Source organism: Papilio polytes, unplaced genomic scaffold (assembly GCF_000836215.1).
Source record: "Papilio polytes unplaced genomic scaffold, Ppol_1.0 DF822067.1, whole genome shotgun sequence".
In the NCBI taxonomy this organism is placed as follows: domain Eukaryota; kingdom Metazoa; phylum Arthropoda; class Insecta; order Lepidoptera; family Papilionidae; genus Papilio; species Papilio polytes.
In genome coordinates, this window is record NW_013527137.1 from 8,005,315 (window position 1) to 8,024,573 (window position 19,259).

Here is a 19,259-nt window from a genome sequence, read left to right on the forward strand (position 1 = left end):
GGTTATTTTTCACCTGAAAATATTTCTTTCAAAATAAATATAAATGTTTTTAAACAAAAATTGTTTAACATACTTATTGACTTTAAAAGCAAGAATAACCTGGAAGAGATGGAGACTTCTTGAAATAATCTTTTGTTGACGAGAACCAAGTTTTTACGACGCAATGTCAACGTAACTCTATTCACCAATGGAAGCTTGCGAGATTACGTCATCCGTAAGAGTAACCAATAGAATTACCAATGATTTTGCTAACTCAAACTTTGCTGATGTTATAGGGAACAAACACATAGTAAATAAATTGAAAATGGCGTCGTTTCGCCGATCAAATGAGCTTGAGAATATGTTTTATTCTATTGTGTTTTAATTGTAACAAACATTTATCATTAATTTAGAAACCTTCCCACAATAGTATTAATTTGCATTAAAAGTGATAGTTAAAAACTAGGAAGCTGTAGGTTTCCTAAAAAGGCGCAATGGTGATTTATGTAAAGTTGGTGTGATATCAAATGTTTACATGATTCGGGGGCAGGGCTGGGGGTCAAAATGCTGCCGACAGTGGAGGAGAGTCGTGGCTACGACTTCCAGGATCCGGATAATGCAGAGAAATGGCGAGGGCTGTTCGTCAACTCTCTACGCAAGGTTTGTGTACAATATGTCAATTTTGTAGTTATCTCACCGCGGACTATGCGGACTTGAGACTCTAACTTTTACAGTTCTGATGTAATAAAAATTATTCAATTTGTTATGATTGGTCTTTAATTCATATTGTTAATATAAATACATATTTTATTTACTGAATATTTTGAACATTCACCAGTTTAGAATCGAAGGATTGTCTTTGTTTACTGATATCTTGACGAAGGGAAAATGTTATTAGACTTTACAATCAACTGTTGTATTGTCATCGTTACAAGAATTTCAGGTTTTTGCTGTATAATATATTAATGTATAACCTAAAGCCTTAATGTGGAAAAAATGACAGGACTAACTTTTATTATAATTGGTTGTAACCAAAAGTTGTTATACTTTGAAAGATTATGAATGAAAACATAACATTATGTTTTAAAAAACTTAGATTTTAGTCTATTATTTAGTTTTATGAAGGTCAATGTATCTAGAAATTTCAATGTATGAATTTTGGAAGGTAGGTATTATCATTAAATTTTATTTTATATTCATTAAGGTCTTGGAGTCAGTGCATCCAACATTAACAGCAGAGGAAACTGCACTAGAATATGTGGAGTCACTCTGCTTACGTTTGCTGGCGATGCTATGTGCGGTCCCTTCACCACTCACAGTCCAGGTAGAGTACTAAATAACCAAGCAAAATGTTTATAAGACAGACCTGTATGTCTTAAATTATTTAATTACAGGCAAAGAGGACCCAATGAACACTATTTTAAATTCTATAAATGCCTCTAGGAATAAAGATAAGTTATTTTGGATTATGTAAAATTCAAATGATAATAAAGTAGATTTCTTACCTTGTTTTCTTAACATGTTATGTGTATCTGTCTTCTATGTAATGCAGTTAAATGTAATACAATTGTAATGACACTTAATATTTTAATGATTTGTTTAATTTCCAAGGATGTTGAAGAGCGAGTTGCTAGATCATTTCCGACTCCTTTGGACAAATGGGCATTGTCTGACGCTCGTGAGGCAGCATCAAATCGTCGCCGGAGACTGCTCCTGCCCCTTGACAAGTTGCACCAATTGTTGCAGAAGGTATTGAAAATAAATGGAATTTAGTTGTTATAATAGTTGAATTTTAAATATTATTCTTAAAAGCAATATGGATGATATAACCTAGCTGTAGCTTGTGACTTCGTCCTCATGGATTTAAAAAAAAAGAAAATATATAGCCTATGTTATTCAGTGATGACATAGCTTTTTGATGGTGCAAGGAATTTTGAAATCAATCCAGTAGTTATTCAGTTGTTCAATACATACAAAAATACAAATATAAACAAAATGCATACTTACAAGGCATAGCCTTACAAATCCAATATAGAATGGATATTAGAACATTTACTTACAAATATTTTAATGTCATTGAATGTTAAAATTAGTTTTAAATATTATCCTTTTATATCTGTTTGTTTAATTTTCAAATAAGACAAAAACTATAAGTTAAATAGAAAAGGGAACAAATCCAAAGTTTACCACTATGTTGAAATATATGTCCAGTCTGTAGATATGTTGAATGCCTTTAATTCTAAATTTTCTTCACACAGGAGGTGCTTCTATACAAAATTGATACATCAGTGTCAGTATTTATGACTGCAGTTCTGGAGTATGTGAGTGGAGATATATTAAAATTGGCCGGTACTTTTGTTAAGAAAATCTCACAGAAATCTGGCTACCAGACAATATCGTGCAGTGATATAAAGACAGCTATGTGTGCGGATAAAGTGAGTTTAATTTATTTATTATTTCTCTATTTTATTTCAAGTAAGTCCATTTAATTGTTATGTGAAATCCACTATAAAGATTCTATTCAGTTAAAACTGTCAGAACTGAGTGTATATAGTCTTAAGTGTAGGGATTTTTAGGAAATAATTATTCAAAAACTAGCTGTTGCCCGCGACTTCGCCCGCGTGGCATTAGGAAACGTACAAACTATGTAAATAACAAAAAAGTACGTATCCCTCAGGAATCGGACATTTCTCGGGGATGAACCTTATCCTATGTGTACTCCAGACATTGTTTTATATCTGTGCCAAATTTCAATAAAATCTGTTGAACTGTTGCAGAATGTCCCAGTAACCAATAAAAAACTAAATTAATGAATCCCACGGGAATCGTAACTATTCCCTGGATGAAAAGTGGCCTATGTGTTCTACTAGACTATGCTCTAAACCTGTGCCAAATTTCATGGAGATCCATTCAGCCGTTTAGGCTACAAACGCTAACAAACATCCATTCACCCATCGTAACTCTCGCATTTATAATATTAATAAGATATACTGTTATTGCTGCCATCCTACGTAACAAAGTAGTGTGTATTTACGCTTTATTATAAGTATACATAAGTAAAACTGGTTTTTTCCTCCAGGTCCTAATGGATATGTTCTACCAAGAGCCGGAGCTGCTCGCGGCAGGCGCGGCGGGGGAGCGGCGCGGCAGACGAGGCTCGCTGACATACGGCGAACTGGTGCGAGACCTCCTCGCTGATGAGAGGAACTTCCTCAGAGATCTGCATCTCATTATACGAGTGTTTAAAGATGAATTGGAGAAGATTCTTGAAAGAGATAGTCGGGTAAGGGATATACAGCTTCAGTTGGCACATCTGAAAGAATGTTAATCTTGGGACTGATGTGCCAAATTTAATACCGAGTGTTGGGTTAATTTAAGAACAATATATTCATAAGCTCTAACATTTTTTTTGCAAAGCGAAATCTGTTGTATATATTTCTTTGTCCTTCTGCATGAAATTATGAAGATTTTATTTTATTGTTTACATTTTTCAAATTCAATTGCAAATGACAAAATGATAGATTGACATGATGATAAAGCATGGCAATTTTGTTTCTTTGATGTTGGCAGAAACTTATGGTCTTTTTCTCACGTTAAGGTGAGATCCAAAATATTTAGCCCCTTAGTTTAATGGCGTGAAAATATATAGCCTAAAGCGTAACGTGAGTGTAGAACTTTTTATTAAAGAAAGAGTTATTCAAAAATATGCTGTAATTGCTGACATCTTAGACAACAAAGAAGTGTGTGTTTACGCTTTATTATAATAGAATAGATTATTATGAAGTGTGTACAAATAAATCACTATGCCAATTAACAATTAAATTATAATTTTCCTCTTGTCTTACCTTATAATTAACCTATATACATAAATCTAGTTATATTTGTAGTTTAGTGTTGTTTTCTGCAAATTTCAAATGCGTTTTTTGTGAAATTATATTCGATTCAGTAGTTATTTTATTAAATAAATAATTGTTACAGGCGATATCTTTAATATTTGGCAATATAGTGGACATTTACGAGCTAACAGTGACGTTGCTGGGTAACCTCGAAGATGCTATGGAAATGTCGCAAGATTCACCCACACCATATATTGGTAGTTGTTTTGAAGGTAAATAGTTGCTTATTTTGTAGTATCTTAATTGTGGCATCCTTAACTTACTAATATAAACATTTATAATTGTTTCAAGATTAATTAAAAATTACTAGCTATCGCCCGCGACTCCGTCCGCGTGGAATTTAAAAAAAAAAACAAAAGTAAGTAGCCTATGTGTTCTTCCAGACTATCCTCTACATCCATACCAAATTTCATCGAAATCCATTCAGTCGTTTAGGCTACAAACTCTAACAAACATCCATCCATCTAAACTTTCGCATTTATAATATTACTACGACTACGATTACTACGATTTAAAATATTACTGTGATTACTATGAGTATGATTTAATATCTCTCTTGGATTTTTAATTCATATTATTTATAATTTAAAGATTGAATAATAAACATTTTAAAGATTACCCTTATGCAACAGGATCTATCTTAACATGTTGACTGCCATTCGAGGTTTTACTGTGTTAGTGACATTGAATGTGTTACAATGTATATTATTGTTTGTCAGAATTAGCTGAAGTTGAAGAGTTCCGAGCGTATGTTCGGTACGCGAACATTGTGACACGGAAAGAGTCGCGCGAGGCGCTGCAGAATATTGTCGATGATCCAGTGGTGAGTACATATAGACAGACAAATAGACAAATAGACTAAGGATTCCAACAGTAATTGTTTAATCTACACTAATATTATAAAGAGGAAATATTTGTATTTTTGTATGTATTGAAATAACTCAAAAACTACTCTGCCGGTTTTAGTAAACCTTTCAACGTTATAAAGGTAATTTATCTGTGAGTAACATAGACTATGTTTTGTTTATTATTTTTAATTTCATGCAGGCGAAGTCGCGAGCAACAACTAGTTTTCTATATCGCTAATACGTTTGTCTTTTTCGGTTCCTTACAGCATATATAATGTTTATTCTTTTTTCAGTTATCAGAGAGATTAGACACAGCTGGTCACGGTTTCCGGTTAGCAGTGAAATACTATTTGCCGAAGTTACTGCTAGCCCCAGTCGCACATGTATTCCTCTATCACAACTATGTGCTAGCGTTGCTGCAAATAGCACCCGCATCTGAAGATAGGGAGAGTTTTAAACAAGTATGTTGTATACTTTTAGTAGATTTTAAAAATATATAGACTGGGCATTGAACAAAATTGTCTCACCGGTACTTTCTCTGAAAGGTACTATAGTTGTCAAGTTTAGTGCCATCTCGTGTCCTTGTATGGTCATGTGATGAAATATTTTATATAATTATAATAAGCTCCATCTTTTATTTATAAAATAAACTATACAGCGTTGTGTCAACTTGCCCCCTCTATATATATTTTCATTGTCTATGGAATTATGAAACATTTTAATTTCTTTGTATTGTTACAGGTTGAATGCAATCTGCATCCTATAAAGAAATTGTTGATGAAAGCGCTGGGGAATGGACCTAAGATGTAAGTTAGTTATGGTTTATATAATATATTTTTTCTATTCAGATCTTTAAATCCCTGTGTAAAATAAACTAATTGATACTTTAGGGAGGCAACACTACGCACGGCTGCGAGAACGAGACGACAGCAGGCGATAGATAAATGCAACGAACTGGCGCGGCTAGTGGATAACTGGGACAACCGGGATGTGGGACAGTGGTGCAATGAGTTTATTAGAGGTAAGTAACATAATACTCTTTTAGGGCAGTTTTCAAATCTTTTTACGACGTCCCTTCATCCAATAGAAACCTAGTTATTTTTAAAAATTAACTTATGGAAGTAAATTTTCAATTTCAGAGGATACACTTTCCAAAATTGGACCCGGCAAGAGGATAGCAGAGCGCAGAGCGTACCTTTTTGATGGGTTACTTTTATTATGCAAACCTAGTACAAGCCTGGTAAGTACTGTAGAAGCATTCTAACTATTTTCTGTCTTAGATTTTTATTTTTTTAAGTTTAAATACAGAACTAAGTGTTAGTCCTACCAAATTATAAATTGTCTGATAACAATCCAACGTGTAAAATATGTGATGGAAATATTGGCTTTTGTTACCTAATCTGACTGTGACGTCAGTTTTAAGCTATCTGAGCCTCTATCAGCCAGTGGTGGGACAGGCTCTAAATGTATTAATTATTTTTCATTTTAGGTGGCAGTCAACAGTAGCAGTATAACAGTTGGAGGCAGCAGCGGCCAGCAACTGAAGCTTAAAGAAAAATTGCATGTTCGCAAACTGGAATTGGTTGATAGACCTGATACAGATGGTAAATATTTCATCTCCTTAATATATAGAAGTTGACAACTGCTCATTCTGTGGATTTGTCGATAAAACAGTTCGGGAATGTGTCGGTAAAACAGTTAATATGTCGGTAAAACAGCTTGTAGATGTCTTCTCCGATAGATGGCGTTATAACAAATTTTGTTTGTCCAGAGGGCCGGCACATGGTGGAGCTGTGCCCGCGCGTGGGCCCACCGGTGCTGCTCGCGGCCGCCTCCTGCGCAGAGAAACGCAACTGGATGTGTGATCTCGTTATGTTAAATACTAAACCAATGTTGGACAGAAGTTTAGACAGGTTTGTGTCTCACTTAGTATTCCTTTTTTTATAGTGATTAGACCAAAAGTTTAGTAGTTGTGATTTGTTTTAAGAAGATTCTAGAAGAAATGTTACGTTTTTGTTACAGCATTCTATTAGATCTGGAAAGGCGGCATCCATTAAAACTGCCGCCTGTCCACTTGTACCGGTTCGCAGTTCCAGACTCGCCTGACAACATTGTATTAGAAGAGCGCGCATCGCCTAACACATCGCCTGTTCCACTTATAAAGGTTTGTTTTTATATTACAAGGCAATCGAGAAATGGGTCCTTGATAAGTCATATTTGGGCGGTGTTTATTTTTTGGTTTTACGGCTGGCTCTTATGCCCATGATTTGCATAAAAAATTGCCAAATAGATCTATCCTCAAAGTTTGGTACTAATTAAAATTATCACATGACTTTAAGACCATTTCTACTTTTGTATCGGGACAAAGGGAATGAATGACTTACCTACCTAATTAAAGACTAAATTATAGTAAAAGTTTGTGGGTGCATATTGATTAATTATTTAAATTTGACATTAAAATTGTGTGTTTATGAATATTGTCGTTTCCAGGGAGCCACACTACTAAAATTAGTTGAAAGATTAACGTATCATATATACGCGGATTTGAACCTTGTACGAACATTCCTAACTACGTACCGGTCCTTCTGTTCGCCAAGTGAACTGCTGGATTTATTAATAGAACGCTTCAAGATACCTGAGCCTAGTGAAGTTTATGATGCACCTAGAATAGGTATGTATAGTACTATTCAGATATCTTGTATGCTCCGAACATCATATGATACGCACGCGCAGATTACCTTGAACTTCCATAATTTGTCGATACTACTGTATAAATTGAAGATAAAAAAAAGACTAAAGCAGAACTAGTGAAGATTTCTTTAAATTATTTGATTAGTATATTTCGAAAATGAAATTAGAGGAAGAACATACTTTTCTCTATAAGTTGACTAAACGCAAGCGAATTTTCAATTCTAAGTGTTAGCCTAATTTAAGTCCCTTTCTCTCTACCACCCTTTTCTTATAAGGAGAGGATGGGAAGGAGAAGTGGATTTGACGGTAGAGGAGATGCATAGGAAGGGGAAATATCCTCTTTATATGCGTCTCCTCCGTCGGATAAGGGTAGGCAAAGCATCTGCAATTGCGAATATCTATGGGCAGCGGTCGCTTCGCCACTTTGGCGGATTCAGGTGGCTGGTTGCTTTTTTGCCATCTTATACAAAAAAAATCCAAGTTTATCCTTAGATTGTTATTTACTAGAATTCTGACAATAATAATCTAAACGCTTTTTAATTTTGATAGAAGTTTATATTAATGTTCATTTTTGCGCACGCTAGTCGTAAGGACCAAGCCTTTGAAGAAAGATATTAGCCCAAACACATCTATATTGGATATTGAAATTGGTAACGTATTTAGTAATATAGATTTTATGTTGTCTTGTGTTGTTTAAATCATACACAATAATTATTAACCTTGATATTGCATGTAAAATTAAAAAAAGATCTTGTTATTCTTTGATGTACTATATTTAAAAAAAAATTGCCAGTATATTATAGCTTTTTAATTTTTTTTTAAATAGATTGTGTGGAGAGTACAGCGAGCAGCGACGCTGAGAAACTGAGCAAGAACACGGCGCGAGAGGACTGGAAGAGATATAGGAAAGAGTTTCAACAGCCAGTCAAGTTTAGGTGTGTATGAAAAACATGTATTTATTTGAACCAAATAGTTCCCAGATTTAACTGCCTTTTTATTTCTGTTGAAATCAACCTGCGATATTGAGATGGATTCTAAAAATCTAAATATGTTTTCCGACTACTATTGTTATTGCAATTTACAGATAAGTTAAATTTGAACTATATTAAAGTTAAAATACTGTGGATAAACGAGAATGTTCGTGATGGAATATTTATTTTCTCTCTTTGTGTCCAGGGTAATCAACGTGCTGCGTCACTGGGTGGATCAGCATTTCTATGACTTTGAGCGTGAACCGACACTTCTGGAGCGGCTGCGAGACTTCCTGGAGTCGGTGGACGGCAAGCCTATGAGGAAATGGGTACAGAGCGTGCTCAAAACTGTGCAGAGAAAGGTATGTGTGCACGTGGTCGACCATTCTACTGACTACGTACCCATGGTATCTGAAATTAAGAAACAGTAATTTTTAAAACTGACTCTTTCACTGTTAACAAATTTGAATTAGCTAGCTAGCTGATGCTCGCGACTTCGCCTGCGTGAAATTAAAAAATATAGCTTCTGTAACTTACTGATAACGTAGCTTTTAAATTATGAAAGAGTTTTTGAAATGCAAGAATTCGTAGTTACTATGTAATCATTTTCCATTCATTCTTCTTTTAACAGAGTGGTCAGAACTCCGAGTTGGAGCTAGGTGGGGGCGTGTCCCACGTGTTCGATAAGGCTCCGCCTGCGGTGTTACGGCACGTGGCGGAGCCCGAGAAGCACGCGTGGCACCCGCTCGTGCTGCACCCATTGGAACTGGCACGACAGTTAACACTGCTAGAGTTCCAGTTGTATAGACAGGTTGGTAATGCACTGTTAATGATTACTTGAATACACACTTTTTAGGCTTATTTTATTAAATGTACACTACAGCAGCATACCAAGAAGTGCTTGCTCTAGTATTTCTGAGTTGAGTTCACAAATGGTTAAAACTATTTTATGTTACAGGTCAAACCATCAGAGCTCGTAGGCGCGGTGTGGACTAAAAAAGACAAGGATAAAACCAGCCCTAACCTTCTTAGGATAATAAAACACACAACTAATGTAAGTACCGTTTAAATTACAAGTTACTTTTAAACAATAATAGACTTAAAACTCCTTTCCTTGCCGTTTGCAAATATTATTTAATGATTTATATAAGATTATCCGACGTAGTGGAAAAAGTGTCTAAATACATATATATTCCCAGTTTACAAGATGGATGGAGAAATGGATAGTAGAGAGTGAGAATCTGGAGGAGCGCGCGGCGGTGGTTTGCCGGTTCCTCGAGCTGGCGGTGGCGCTGCGAGACCTGAACAACTTTAACGGCGTGCTGGCTGTCGCCGCGGCCTGCGGGAGCGCCTCCGTGCATCGACTACGAGCCACTTTTCAGGTAGATATAATAAAACGCGTCTGACGATAGATGGCGCTGATAAAATAAAATGTCTCTTCGACAGATGGCGCTGTTGTTAATAGTTGTTGGGAATCGTATTAGTTATGCGTTTACACGTATCCTTAGTATTAGTTTTGTTTAGAAAAAAAAAGGCATAAGAAAATTCACTCTGAAGTTTTTTTTCGTCTTTAATATCCTGGCGATACTTTTTCTTTTCTTTAAAAAAGATGAAGAACAAAGAAATAAATACAGTTTAGTAAACATTGTGTAATGTGACAAAAGTAACGAACTCGATTATGGTTGGTTATTAAGCTTTTTTTTATAATTGTTCCGCTAGATGGTGCCACTGCGACTGATCCGAGCACTAGAAGAGTTCCGCGAACTGAATTCTGACCACTTCCGAAGATATCAGGAGCGCCTGCGCAGCATAAACCCGCCCTGCGTGCCCTTCTTTGGCATGTATCTCACTAATATACTGCATATAGAGGAAGGAAATCTTGGTAAGCAATATTTATAACTGAATCGATATTGTCTTTTTATTGAATTATTTCTATCCAACCATTTTTTTATTTGCAGATTTCCTTCCAAACTCTGAACTAATTAACTTCTCAAAGCGACGTAAAGTAGCGGAAATAACGGGAGAGATTCAACAGTACCAAAATCAACCTTATTGTCTCACAATAGAGCCTAAAACTAGAGTAAGTTTATATTTAAAATAATTTACTTTGATAGTTTAAAATGCCATTGCCATTTGTGACAAAAAAGGCCTTCAGTGTGTTTAAAAAAGTTTATTGAATAGAAAAAAATAATTAATTTAGTTGTGTCGTAAATTTTGCAGGCGTTTCTAGAATCTTTAGAGCCATTCCCAGCTATGGACGATAATGAAGTAACGAATTATCTCTACGCTAAAAGTTTGGAGATCGAACCTCGACCACCTGTCAAACAGATGCCTAAATTTGTAAGTATATGTACATTTATATCAATACTAGCTTTCGCCCGCGACTCAGTCCGGAATTAAAAAAAAAACAAATGCAAGTAGTCTATGTGTTCTTCCAGACTATCCTCTACGTCTATGTCAAATTGTATCGAAATCCGTTCAGCCGTATAGGCTACAAACTCTAACAAACATCTATCCATCTAAAGTTTCGCATTTATAATATTAGTAGAATATTTATGTTCGAATTCCAGTTGAATTTCAATAATTTATCTGCATTTAAAGCCATGTAATTTATACAAATTGATTATTTAACATTACGCTAGGAGTTATACTAATAAAAATGGCAAAAACCTTATGACTAACTTAGTATTTAATGTTATTTTCCTTATAGCCAAGAAAATATCCCGAGTTATCTCTGAAGCCGGTGAAGCTGTCGCGACGCTCGCACGACTCCACGCACCACTCCGCCTCCAGCGCCTCCAGTGCTGATGATAATCTTAGTCAGTATTCCATATATTTTTATTTCTTTACTATTATAATAAAGCGTAAACATATATAATTACAGCATATTTTTAATAATTCTTTCTTTAATAAAAAGCCCTACACTTACGTCATGCTTTAGGCTATTTATTTTAACGCCATTAAACTTAGGTGGTAAATATTTTGGATAAAAACCCTAATGTGGGAAAGAGACCATAAGTTGCTGCCAACATCAAGGAAGCAAGGTTGTCATCATGTCATGTCATGTTGACATTTGTAATTGATAATTTGACATATGTAAACAATAAAATAAAATTTTCATAATTTCATGCGGATGAAGTCGTACGGGAACAGCTAGTATAACATATAATACATTTTACAAGATTTGTATAAAGCCACCACCGGCTGCGGAATCCGATGACTCAAGCAACCAGTGGTCAGGGCTACAGAGATAGGAACCTTCTCGCTATGCGTGCGGTTTCTAAAATAACCGCCTTTTGAATCGGGCCCTTAAGTCTAGCGAGAGCTTCTTAAGACGTTCGAAGCTCTTCGTTAGTCAGTATTATTATTAAATGCAAAACATACGTCCCATATGCAACGCAAGGGTAGACAGAGACAATAGACTTATTTGATTGGGTTCTAATACATCTCTCGCCTGTCTCACATACATTTTTTTGTTTAATATTTTTTAAACAAATATATTATAGTTCTTTTAATAAAGCGTGTAAGGATTCTTATGGTACAGTCAGCAGCTTAAATAGTTTATAAAGTTTTATAACTTTTTGCTTTTAAAGATAATTATGCAGGAATATACATACATAATGTACATACAGGAATGTGCATAAATATTTTTGAAACAGAAGGCCTAAAAAGTATATATATGCATGCTGAGTGTACAATATAATTAACTATGTGTGTACGTACAGGTGTCTCGCAGTTGTCTCCGACGAGCGGCAGTACATGGGATGGCGCTTCTGTCGCATCTTTACAGCTGCACCATGAAGATAGAGGTATATATTGAATCTTTACATATATTTAATATATTGAAATACTTGCTTTTGCCCGCGAGTACGGCCGCGCGGTATTATAAACACTGAGTATGTGTTCTTCCAGACTTTCTTCTACATCTGTGTAATATTTCATAGATATTCGTTGAGGAGTTTTGGCAAAAATGCTTCCATGCATTGATAATTTAATAAACAAAAAATTCTTAAAACCAGAAAAAAGCTGGTTCCATTTTCGAATTATAACTTATTGATAATTTTTTACTAAGGGGAGACCTGATTAGTCATTAAGGACTTCGAGAGCGGTATTAACATATAAGTGACAGATTAATTTAGTATCTTTTTTATCAGGAAGTCGCAATGATGACCGAGGTTCTCTCACCAGTCCGCGGTTGGAGCGCGGCTCCAGCAGTTCCCTAGGCCAGCTGGGACAGCTAAGTCTCTTCGATAAAGGCCTCGCGTTGTTCGATAAGAGTAAATCTACTGTTGTTTTAAATGCACGGTAAGTTAAATGTTTTCAAATCGGCGATTTTTAATGTGATTTTTTTAATTATTTAAACTTTCGAGAGATAGTTTATATAACTAGCTTTCGCCCGCAACTCCATTCGCGTGAAATTAAAAAAAAAAAACAAAAGTGAATAGCCCATGTGTTCATCCAGACTATCCTCTGCATCCATACCAAATCTATCTAAACTTTCGCATTTATATTATTAGTATGATTATTTTAAGGAACTTACTCACGTTTATTTTTTCTGTGACGGCACCGACCAGTTTCGGACCCTTCGAGGGTCCACCTTCTGGGCGAGTGTTACTAGGGTTGTTTCGCGGTCGCGTCGCGCCTCGTACTGAATTTTTCTTATTAATTTTTAATAAATGTACAGAAGCAGTGGACGCGATGAGCCGCCTTCGCCTCGAGACAATCATTCCCCAAGACATGACCGGTAAGTTAATTGATAACTTTAGTTAACACCCGCGTTTATTCTGCGAGGAATTTAAAACCTAACTAGAGGTAGTAGTAAACTGTTCTTCCAGAACATATCCTGTCCAGACTATGTTCTAAGACGGACTATGTTCTAAAAGAACTTGAATAGGAAATTAAATTTTATAAATGGCCTGTAGTTCCTCTGGTGTTGCGGGTGTCTATGGGCCTCGTTGACCACCTCTATGTTCCCGTCGTTCGTTTGCCGCCCGTTTCATATAAAAATAAATAAATAGATATGACGGCTAATAGGGATGTATGGAAGCAGCATATGTGCCGACCCTCCGTAGGGACACGGGCAAGTTGATGTTCTTCCAGGCTCTTATATATAAATTTCAGCGAGATTTGTAGATCCGTTTTGCAAATACGTATTAACATGTATCAAATCTCGCAATTTTAATTAGTAAGAAGTAAGATTGCTACAATAATATATCCAGAAAAATACAATTTTAAATTAGTTAGATAATATTCTTAGCTTGATAATATTAACTTTTGTGTAATAATTAAATTTATTTTACAGCAGTAACTGTTCGACGTTGAGTCGCCGCACGCCGGCGCTGTCTCCGCGCAGTGCCATCGTGGACGCGGATGTGTTCTACTCGCGCGGTGCGGAGCCCCTCAGCAAGCGGCAAGAACACCTGCCACAGGTCACTGCAATATACTAATTATACAGTAAAACCTTTTTAACTTCAAAAAATAATATGTTCCCTTCCTATCAGAACCCAAAACCTCTACAACATACACCCTTGATAACTTAAAATCTGTATAACTTAGTATTTTGTATTTCCCTTGGACTTTAACTTATCGAGGTTCTACTATATTAGCTTTATACCACTACGCCTGTGTACAATAGAAAAACTTAATACACTATGTTCTACACAAAGAGATTGAAATATATAGACGAGACGTAGAAATTTAACTTAAAACATTTTAACATAACATCACTAACGCTAATAGATAGCTATTACAAAGCAAAATCACATATTATTATTTTTATATTGCCAATAAGTGTAATGAATTAATATATTTTATTTTATAACAAAAGATGGAGCTTGTTATAATTTTGTATAATGTTTTATTACATGTCATGAGGTGGTACTAAACTTATAAACTGAAACAGTACTGTTCAGAGAAAGTACCGGTGAAAAAATTATATTCACTGTCTCGTCTATTATTTTTTGTAATATCTTATTCTCTATATAATACATTTTACAAGAATATAAAAATAAAATAAAATACGTTATATAAAAAATAGAGCACCACCGGCTGCGGAATCCGATGACTCGAGCAACTTTATTGGCTAACTTTATTGGTTTTTTATTGGCTAAGAAATTCAAAGATATGTGTGAAGTCAACCCGCAGTGGGCTAGTGTGGTTGACTATGGCCTAGTCAACCTTATTTAGGGTAGGCTCCGAGACCCTCAGTGGGGACGTATAGTGAGCTGGTGATGGTGATGATGATGTTGATGACTTGTTTGTGTAGGAGCGTGTGCCGCCGCTGCTGCCGCGCGGTGGGGGCGGGGCGGAGGGCGAGCGGCCGCCCCCGCCGCCGCGTCGCCCCGCTTCCCCACCCTCGCCGCCCTCCCCGCCAGCACCACCCGCACCGCCCCTACCACCCTCACACAACGGTAATTTTACATATTAACACTATTTATTTTATTTATTGTTTACTAGCTGTTGCTCACGACTTCCGTGTGAAATTAACATTGTCTATGATACTCGCTGATAAAGTAGTTCTTTAATTGTGAATTTATAAAATTGTCCCAGTAGTTTTTGAGTTAGTGCCTCTACTCTAAGTGAGGCGTTAACAAATTATAGTTTTTATTAATATTTGAATGTATTCCAGCGTTGAGCGAGCTGCCCCCAGAGCCTCCAGACAGACCTCTACCCAGTCCCAAACTTCATGATCTCTTCAGGTAATTATACTGAACTAGCAAAGAATTGATAAACATAATATCAATGGGTGAAAGGCTATTTGTTTTAAGCGCCATTAGGTTAAATGTTCAGGAGAGCCATTTAAAATTTTCATTTTTAGAAAAAAAAAACGTAACAGCACATCCTGAAAATAATTTCAATTGAAAGATTTTCGACCAGTACTAGATTAAAATTACTATAATTCTGCATACATTATTTATTTCATATTAAAAATTCGTTGATTTTGAATATAAGTCAATATCGCCTAAAATGGCGATATGTAGATTTATCAATTTTGGAAGAACGAGAGGATTACCAGGATTCAAATCTGGTCTCTTTCTATTTGGATGGGTGGTGTTTAAATGTATACAACATGGGATAATGATGTTATTTTTTTTATAAAAATCGTTAATTGATACACTGACATATGTTCTGATTATATTGTATTATATTACACTAACATTCATAAGTAATCCAATCCTCTTTTTATCGATTTCGATAATGTCTATAGTTTAAATATCTGGTCTTTTCGTTTGTATTTTTCAACGCAGTAAGTTCTGTTTTCTGTGTAATTAAAAAGATATTGAATATTCGTATTTTTGGTTAGAAATAAATTAATTCCTCCATCAGCTTAGAAACATTGTAATGACAAATTTAACATTTAAATAAATATAAATGTTTCCTAATTCTTGTTGTTTTTGGCTGGTTTTAGTAATGATTTGCTTTTTTTTTTTTTCAGAACGCCAGCAATGTCTCCGAAGCGTTCCCCCGCGCCCGCGCCCCCAATCAGCCCTCTACCACAGTGCAATAACATAGAACACAGGTATCAAATAACTTATAATGTACAATTTACTAGCTATTCCACGCTAATATTGCGAAATTTAAGAAAAGCCGTAGTAAATACCCTATGCGTTCATCCAGACATCTACATCTGCAAAATTTCAGCTGTTTTGGAGATACGTAAACATATCCATTCATACATTCGTAATTATAATATTAATGGCTTTCGCCCCGACTTCGGTCATGTGGAATTAAAAAAAAAATAGCCTATGTGCTTTTTCAAGCTTTGCTCTAAATTCTAAACTATCACATTTATAATATTAGTAAGACTGATATTTTTTTTTTATATTTTATTGAAATGCTTGTAAACTAAATGTTCACAGGGCTGCGGCATTCAACTTTCCCTCGGCTGTGTCTCCTTCTGCATCACATCATTGTAAGTTATTTAATTACATTTGATAATATAATAAAATAAAATAAACGACCCTCAAATATGAGTTCTTTTATTGAAGCGAGAGCATAAAGCAATTTTTAGATATTAACTTAAACTGTAAGTTAACTTAACTTGTAGCGACGGAGGGTTGCGGCGTGTCCCCGCCCCTGCCGCCCCCGCTGCCGCCGCGCAGAAGAAGGGACTCCGCGGCACCGCCCACACCGCTACACCAGGTACTTACTCATATACTAAATTTTCAAACTTTTCTCAGGGAAATGTCACTTTTTGTCATATGTTAACTCTTTTCTACTTGAAGTTTAATTCAGTGGCTTATTATTATTGCTTAAGTGCGGTTGTAATCTCAAAATAAAATTGGAATGTCTATGTAATATTGTGAAAAAATCACATTTTGCGAACATTGCGTTGCTTGTAAAGAAAATGTAATTTTTTAAATGCGTTTGTGTTCCGGGTAATCTCGGAAACGGCAAGACCTATTGTGACCGTACTTTGGCGTGAAGATATTTGTTGTATACAGTAATATTATACATTTTTATTTTTTAAAAACCAATTTTTATAAAGTTCCCTATAAAGTATCCGTTTTAAGGCCGGCAACGCATCTGTAGTTCCTCTGGTATTGCGGATGTCCATGGGCGTCGTTGACGACCTCGGTGTTCTCGCTGCTCGTTTGCCCCGTTTTATTATATAAAAAAAAATCGTGACTACTAGTACTAATATAAATGTATCTTAACAGACGTCATGGGGCGATTCTGGCAACGCGAGCTGCAGCGGGTCACCGTCGGGGGCAGTGGGGCCGGCCAGCGCCACCCCGCCCCCGCTGCCGCCGCGCCCCGCCCCCGCCCCCGAGCTGCTGCGCCCCGCCCACTCCGCGCTGCTGCAGCGCCGACACCACTCCGCCTCGTGAGTACACCACGTACACCTGAATCATCATCTTCCTCCTTATCCTACCCCATACCATACGTCATCTCAGTCATCACTCCCTTTTTAAGCATGTCACCTTTCACGCAATCCATCCATCTCTACGTCTACCTCTACCGGTGTACCGCACTCATCATCAGTATTCGGCCGTCAGAGCTTAAATTGATGATGCAAAGTCTGTTTAAAGGCAAAATTGTCTATAGATTTGTTATAATATGTCATTTCTATTGAATTTAAAGTTCATAACACTTATCATGATTAATTTATTTTAATTTTCAGTTTGGCGCCACGTCTGCCTCCGAAGCCTCCACCAGCCGCAGTTGCGCCGCGCACCTAGCACCGCCCCGGGCCGCGCCCCGAGCCCCGCGCGCCCCGCCCCCCGCGCCCGCCGCGACCGCCGCGCCCCCCGCGCCCACCTCGCGACCCCCCGCTGCCAGCCACCCTCTAGACAACTATCAATGTGGCATAAAGTGTTAATACAGTGGCTCTTAAACAAACTCTTCGGACAATCTTATCGTACAAAAACATGGTGCAACCAAGTTTGTGCAAATTAGTCAAGGTGTAAATTATGTGTTTAGTGTTATGCGAAAATATCAAAGTGAGGTAATCGATGGTAGTTTTTGAGCAATAATTAGGTTCGGTTGACATTGTGTTAGTGGTCGGAATACAATAGAGATGGAATAAAATGTCACAGGGGATCGGAATGTATCTAAATATTTATAAATACATTGTTCTAAAGGATGTGTACAAATATCAGTTACTCTTGTGCTTTTCATAAGAATAATGTATTTGTAGCTTTTAGCTTCTATACGGGGCTGGGAGCGATTGTCATCACAAAGAGTTGACTTCCATTGCTGGCAGCGTGCTTTGCTACAAATGTGTAAATTAATAGAACTTGAATAAATCTATACTTTAAATGTGAGGTATTTAAAAGTAAAACCAGTGACATATTTATCTTACTAATATTATAAATGCGAAAGATTAGATGGATGGATGAATGGATGGATGTTTGTTAGAGTTTGTAGCCTTAACAGCTGATCGGATCTTGATGAAATTTGGCATAGATGCAGAACACAGTCTGGAAAAACACATTGGCTGTTTACTTTTGTTTTTCTTAATTCCATGCGAACGTAAGTCGCGGGTTAAAGCTAGTAACATATTTGTATAGACATACAAGGTTTTTGGACTTTGAAATCAAACTAAATCGTGATTAATTCGCCCTCTTTTTATGTCTTCTTTTACCAGTGTAGAAATCTTAAACTTTTAACTATATGCAAATAATTACTGAACAGTTATTTATTATGTTTTTAACACTTTGAATTTTTATCTGAATATATAGAAAATCTCTAGTTTTTGCTCTTGTTTGTTCACTTTTAACATAATTCTTTACATGTACTTTTACGTATAAAAGACAACGTAATTTCCATTTCAGAGTAAAGCCACTAATCACTATGGTTTAAAATCAACTAAAATATCATTGCGTATAAATTATTGTCTCTGGTTTTACTTGTAAATATCTCATATCTACATCAAACTTCATTAAAAAATGTTGCTTTTTAATAGGCTTTCAATGTTGAATAAAACCGTTTAAAAATTATATTGAAGAAAAAATTAAATACAAAATGTATGGCCTGAACCAAAATGTATGCGTTATTTTAGAATAAAAAAATAAATAAATGGCAACACTGAAAAATTTGTATTTACGGTCAGGCTATATAAAACAAGTGTCTTCGTGTCTAGCAATACGTTATATTAAATGCTGAATTATAAAAATATTCTTTTTGATATCTTTTGAAGTTTATATTAATTTAAAAAAAACCCTGACAAAATAGTTTTTAATGTAACATCTCTCTATTTCTTGTAAATTATAGTTAATTTTTTATTATGTCAAGACATCACAGATGAACTGTTCGTGTACAAAGTAAACTTTATATTGAAGGTGTAAACCTCATTTTCACTAGCGTTTTGATGGCTTAGTGAAAACGAGGTTTAAATGTATCTACAATTAGATGTTTTAAGATTTGACAAT

The 19,259-nt window shown here is 35.9% G+C and overlaps 1 protein-coding gene across 1 annotated transcript; it reads left to right on the top strand.

The window, feature by feature from the left end:
* Positions 1-305: 305 nt before the first annotated feature.
* LOC106107328 (protein son of sevenless) lies at positions 306-18,138 on the top strand. Its single transcript, XM_013288143.1, has 35 exons — positions 306-639; positions 1,184-1,303; positions 1,591-1,728; positions 2,238-2,414; positions 3,059-3,262; positions 3,958-4,087; positions 4,595-4,698; positions 5,017-5,184; positions 5,465-5,529; positions 5,614-5,744; positions 5,863-5,963; positions 6,213-6,327; positions 6,495-6,636; positions 6,746-6,887; positions 7,214-7,394; positions 8,241-8,349; positions 8,591-8,747; positions 9,017-9,196; positions 9,344-9,439; positions 9,585-9,767; positions 10,105-10,267; positions 10,344-10,465; positions 10,606-10,725; positions 11,096-11,204; positions 12,111-12,194; positions 12,540-12,690; positions 13,070-13,129; positions 13,688-13,814; positions 14,651-14,795; positions 15,014-15,083; positions 15,821-15,904; positions 16,245-16,297; positions 16,433-16,527; positions 17,046-17,212; positions 17,510-18,138. The coding sequence occupies exons 1-35, from the start codon at positions 544-546 to the stop codon at positions 17,565-17,567; spliced, it is 4,347 nt and encodes a 1,448-aa protein (XP_013143597.1). The 5' UTR covers positions 306-543; the 3' UTR covers positions 17,568-18,138.
* The last annotated feature ends 1,121 nt before the right edge of the window (positions 18,139-19,259 follow it).

Excerpts from the sequence above, each read along its gene's own strand:
- LOC106107328 (XM_013288143.1), top strand. The coding sequence starts at position 544 with ATGCTGCCGACAGTGGAGGAGAGTCGTGGCTACGACTTCCAGGATCCG. Across the intron at positions 1,729-2,237 it reads TGCACCAATTGTTGCAGAAG|GAGGTGCTTCTATACAAAAT; the intron begins GTATTGAAAATA and ends TTCTTCACACAG. Across the intron at positions 15,084-15,820 it reads AAACTTCATGATCTCTTCAG|AACGCCAGCAATGTCTCCGA; the intron begins GTAATTATACTG and ends TTTTTTTTTCAG.